The sequence below is a fragment of the Nymphalis io genome, chromosome 14 (genome assembly GCF_905147045.1).
Source record: "Nymphalis io chromosome 14, ilAglIoxx1.1, whole genome shotgun sequence".
NCBI classification, from domain to species: Eukaryota; Metazoa; Arthropoda; class Insecta; order Lepidoptera; family Nymphalidae; genus Nymphalis; species Nymphalis io.
Window position 1 is genome coordinate 11,327,937 of NC_065901.1, and position 5,570 is coordinate 11,333,506.

The following is a 5,570-nucleotide window of genomic DNA, read 5'->3' on the forward strand; positions in this document are numbered from 1 at the left end:
GACGTTACATCTAAAACAAATTATTCAATTCATATTATTTCAAATCCCGTTAAAATTTGATCAGAAATAATTTGGCGATCACAAATAGCGAGACAAATACTAACAAAATGTATTTAACAAGCTCATTAACATTTATATATGACATAATAAAGATTATTTAAAGAAAACGATACAAGTACCCAAAAAAAATATTATACGTTTTTTTTTTTAAATCAACTCACGAAAACCCTCGTTTGTGAGCGACATAAATGATCATTCACATTTGATTAACTTCGTTATTACAATCAGTAGACTGATAAGTCAATAATATTATAAGGCGTTTCACATTCGATATCGTCACAATTATAAACGTTATTAAATTTATAAACAGTGTAGCCATGCGTCTAATTTGCATATTACTTTGTTCTTTAAATTATTTTGCGAGTTCAGAAATTATACGAGATGGCTACCATAAGGCTATTGGGATACCGACAGCCTATAAGCTAATGGGTATGGAAGGGGTCAACCGAATCGTGGGTGGAGGGCCGGCGGCCACTATCACCGCATTTCCTCACCAGGTGAGAATTTTAATAATAAATATATAAAAATTAATGAAGTTTACTTTTTCTAGAACACTAGAAAACGTGAATCTTAAACAAAAATTCCGGGTTCAAACCCGGTAATCAAATAAATAAATCGGTTCAAATTACTAGTACAGAAAATATGGAACTTTCGTGTTATAGTTTCTTCAGGACACATAGAATATAACAGTATACTAATATGTTGCATATTTTACGAACTAAACAAAAATATGCTGACGTAGTCGGAAAAGAAAAATTAGAGAAAAATGCCGGTGCTTAAAGCAAATACTGTCAAAAATATATTATAAGTATATGAGAGATTTTTAGGTCTTTAAAATATTAGGCTTTAAAAAGTAGTTAAAAGACCTTACCGAAAAAACAATATCATCTATCTTTATAATATTAATTGATTTTGACAAAGATATTGTTTTTATCGCTCTTCAACAATTGTTTATCTGTGCCCATCTTATCATTAAAAAATACGTAAAAACCATTAAAAACAGAGCTTGTTCAGTACACGTGACATATTTGGTACATTTATGTGTAAAAAACGTTTCTCTCAAATGTTACATATAAAACGCTTCACTCGCATTCGACTTTACTCTAATCGTGATATATTTTAAGTCAAGAAAATTCACTTCAATAACAAATATATAAATGGTGAAAAATGTTTCTTGTCAGTACTTCTCAGTAAATTCTACATATTCCTGTACATAATCTTGTAAAATGAGTCTACTTGAATGATTTATATTCAGATTTTGAACTACTTCTCTATGTTAGACAGAATGACATTGTGGAGTCAATTTGAGGAGCCTGAAGTCGGTACAAAACCTACAATACAATAGCGACAAAGATAACACTAGATATAGATAATAAATAATAGTAGATGCTTTCCTTTAATTAAGCGTTCAGCTTGTGTTCGGAGTGAAGACGACAATAGCCCAAGTAACATCGAACCTGCGACTCTTACATCGCCAAGCTTCCCGTAAATCATTTCGCTGTCAACACTCTAATATTATCCAAGTCCAATGAAATATTGGTTAGATGAGCAAATCATATGTTTATTAATTATTAATTCTTCGTTTAAAGCTTACCAAATAGCCATCATTGCTTAATTAATTTAGCGTAATTATATATATGCATTGACATCTGTGTTCAGCGGAATGTCACTGATGGTTTAATGGAAGAGGTCATTTGTTACAGTTCTATGTGTACACGTGTTGTATTATCATTAATTTAGTTCTAATACCTGTTCGAGGTCCGTATTAATCACCTATGCAAATTGTCGTAGTGCAAATTACACATTTTCCAAATACGTTATGTAACTTTTTTCCTTACGATGAGCCCTAAAATCGTCAGTGATTAAGTGTATGTTTGTTTGTGATTCAACAATTCAGTTGAGATTACATAGTAATGGTTATATATACTTGAAGTTAATTTTAATTTTAATAATAGTTTTCCTTTTAAATCATTTATTTTAAAGAGAGTTTTTTCTTCCATAAAATGTCACCTTCATAGTGCTTACAGAAATTTATACATTGCTTAATTATATATATTCTTAATAACACCATTCAAGAATTTGTATAAAACTTGCGCTGATTCGGTGTAGAGTGAGTGAGGACACTGTTTTTTTTCTATATTTTTTTTTCTATAACATATCTACTGAGATAGATAACTGTTAATAATAATAATCTAAACGAATTCGGGGTGGGCTGCTAGTATTGTATAAATGCTAGATAAATAACCTTCGTTAATATATGGAGCGTGGATTTCACTGGTGGTAGGGCTTTGTGCAAGCTCGTCTGGGTAGGTACCACCCACTCATCAGCAACACAACAATATTCTACCGCAAAACAGCAATACTTGATATTGTTGTGTTCCGGTTTGAAGGGTGAGTGAGCCAGTGTAATTACAGGCACAAGGGACATAAAATCTTAGTTCCCAAGGTTGGTGGCGCATTGGCTATAAGCGATGGTTGACATTTCTTAGAATGCCAATGTCTAAGGGCGTTTGGTGACCACTTACCATCAGGTGGCCCATATGTTCGTCCACCTTCCTATTCTATAAAAAAAAAAAAAAAGTCATAAAACTTTAAAATGAAACTGGTAGTTTCTTAGATTAAACGTTTAAAGAAACAAACGCTCAAACTATAATATAGATATACGATATTAATATGTATATATTTGAATATGTATATTTTTTAATCAGGCAGGCATAATTGTGACGCTGACAACTAAAGGGACATCTGTTTGTGGAGGTGCTGTGATATCCAATACCAGAGTCCTCTCCGCTGCGCATTGCTGGTGGGACGGTCAGAGCCAGGCCACGCAATTCACCATTGTCCTGGGATCGTTGCTTCTATTCTCTGGAGGTACCAGAATAACCACAAAGGATGTTGTTACTCATCCAAATTGGAATGCAAAAGACATGAGGCATGATATCGCTATTGTGAAGATAGCTAGAATTAACTTTAATAGTAAGTATCTTAAATTATATTTAAAAAGACTTCATTAAAACCAAAAAAAAAAAAAATTTTATATATAATGTTACCAAATGAACCAAGTATCTTTTCCACAATATTTATAATTTAAATGGGTTTATATAAACATTTAAATTAATATAATTGTGATTTAGAATTTACTGAAAATTTCATCATATCTCCATTATGGTACTATGCGTCTGATAGAATTGGTTTAGAGTCGCAACCATAATAGGATTTTCATTATAAGTCAATATACGCTTGCCCCAATTAATGGTTAACATCGCATCGACACAATGCTCCGACTGAATTCTACTCAGCTGGAACCACACGCCTTAATTTGTCCTCAATGAAGAAATTTTCGGCCAAAAATGTCCACCGAAAATATTCTTTTAAAAAACACGGAAAAAACTTTGTAGGCTTTGTAACATTAAGGCACAAAGCATTAATTTCTAAATGGTTGGATTAAAATATATATATATAATTTTCAGACAACATTCAAGCTATTCCCTTACCTGACATGGGTGATGTAGGACAACACTTTGGTGGACTATCAGCGACCGCTAGCGGTTATGGAAAGACAAGTGACGGTGAAAAGCATTTTCTATATTTAGTAATTTAACAATATGATTGTAGATAGCTGAACATTCTCTTAATCATAACTATTTTATTGACCAAAATTTACTTTTTACTAACAATTAACAAGACAGCCTGTATATGTCCCACAGCTGAGCTAAAATCTCCTCTCCTTTTGTGGAGAAGATTTGGAACCTATTCTACCACAATTCTCTGAGCACGAGATGAAATATAAACACAAAATAATCATTTTATTACATTTACTACAAGGAAAATCCGGTTTACAATATTGATTCATCTGTCACTCAAAGTAATTGTTTCACAAAGTATACTACATATATTAATTAAAATTATTATCATTTAAATTTAAATTAATTCTAAGAGTCAAAAAAAATATTTCATGTATTTCTTAATGTGTTTATAGTTAGATTAAAATATTTCATTCATATAATGTAATTAATATATGTATTCCATCAAAGTATTGCTGAAATGTTTTTTTCTCTCAAATTCAATTTTTTTAACCAATAGGTTAAAAAAAAATAGGTTAAAAATTTAAAAGTTTTAAAACATCATACGTGTTTTTCTAGCCCAAAACAGCTTCCCACCCAGCACCAGTCTCCATCATGTGAACATGGAAATTCTCACTAATGCTGTTTGCCAGAGAAGTTTTGACATACCAATTCACGGAAGCCAAATGTGTACCCGTGGGGTTCGAGGAATTGGGACATGTGATGGTGATTCAGGAGGACCTCTGTCAGTTGTTTGGAAAAATCGACGAACTTTGGTAAGATTGCTTACTTTACGAGGTATTAAGCTCATCACTCTTTGCGTCAGAGACTTTTAATTCTGATATTGTACGTATACATTGCACTTAAATTCGTCCATGTTTTATTCTCATTACTAAAAACGAAGTGACAGTTCAAGAATTTCTCAAACATGTTTAAAATCTTCCGCCTCGCTGTTTTTTAATTAAAAAATCACATAATTCACTAAAGTATTTTAGCCCCAGATAATAAGAAAAGTGTAATAATCTGAGCCTCCCCATTTTCGAGTATAATTAATGTTTTAGAAGCCTCTGAATTAAGTATATCTTCGTTTTAGGTGGGGATTGTGTCTTTTGGAGTCGGTGATGGCTGTCAGGCTGGCTACCCCTCTGTTTACACCCGAGTAACAGCATTTTTGTCATGGATTCAAGGCAATATGTAAACAAAATATACTCTCAGCTATACTTAAACGAACGTCTATACGATTAATAATGACTTAATAAACATCATATCCCTATACGTTTTATGAACAAACATTATATAATAAAACAACTTAATATTTACTGATATTTACTTATTACCCTTCTGTGTCACTTGATTTCCTTGTGAGGAATATTTAATATTTCTTAAATATACATATTAGTGTATCTAGGATGAATGCATAGCCATAAATGATATGTTCACTCACTGAACACTCGTGATCCAAAATCTACCTCCGTAGTTCTTGTTGACTCTTGTTACCACCACGTCGTAATTTTAATAAAACAAAACGATCCAAAAATGAGACCCTATATATATATATCGGAGTGAACCAAACGTTAGCGTGATTCAGAAAGTTGTTTTTCATACGAAATTTTAGTACAAAAACTTTTATTTTTTTACAGTTTAACATTCAAACTATATTCTGCGTGTGTTTAACATTTTGTAATAGCTTTGTAAATTAATTGTTAGCTTGCGTTTCTAACTATAATATGATAAATGCAAAAATGAGTTTTAACTAGCATTAACAACTCAACTGAACTAACTACTCAATGAAATTTTGCATCACATGTAAGCAAAGCCGCAAGCGGAACTAAGATATTAAAAATAAATAAAATTATTGGGAGAACATAAATGTGTTCAAACAAACATTCTGTTGCACTCCAGTTAAAACCAGTTATACTCTGTAAAGTCGTTGTCGCGACTAACTTT

The 5,570-nt window shown here is 31.9% G+C and overlaps 1 protein-coding gene across 1 annotated transcript; it reads left to right on the forward strand.

Moving 5' to 3' along the window:
• Window positions 1-314: 314 nt before the first annotated feature.
• On the forward strand, window positions 315-4,942 carry LOC126773291 (brachyurin-like). The gene is made up of 5 exons (XM_050494121.1): window positions 315-557; window positions 2,769-3,036; window positions 3,531-3,629; window positions 4,203-4,399; window positions 4,717-4,942. The coding sequence occupies exons 1-5, from the start codon at window positions 378-380 to the stop codon at window positions 4,819-4,821; spliced, it is 849 nt and encodes a 282-aa protein (XP_050350078.1). The 5' UTR covers window positions 315-377; the 3' UTR covers window positions 4,822-4,942.
• Window positions 4,943-5,570: the final 628 nt, after the last annotated feature.

Coding starts and splice junctions, on each gene's coding strand:
- LOC126773291 (XM_050494121.1), top strand. CDS start 378: ATGCGTCTAATTTGCATATTACTTTGTTCTTTAAATTATTTTGCGAGT. Junction 3,037..3,530: donor AGCTAGAATTAACTTTAATA/GTAAGTATCTTA, acceptor TATAATTTTCAG/ACAACATTCAAGCTATTCCC. Junction 3,630..4,202: donor TTATGGAAAGACAAGTGACG/GTGAAAAGCATT, acceptor GTGTTTTTCTAG/CCCAAAACAGCTTCCCACCC.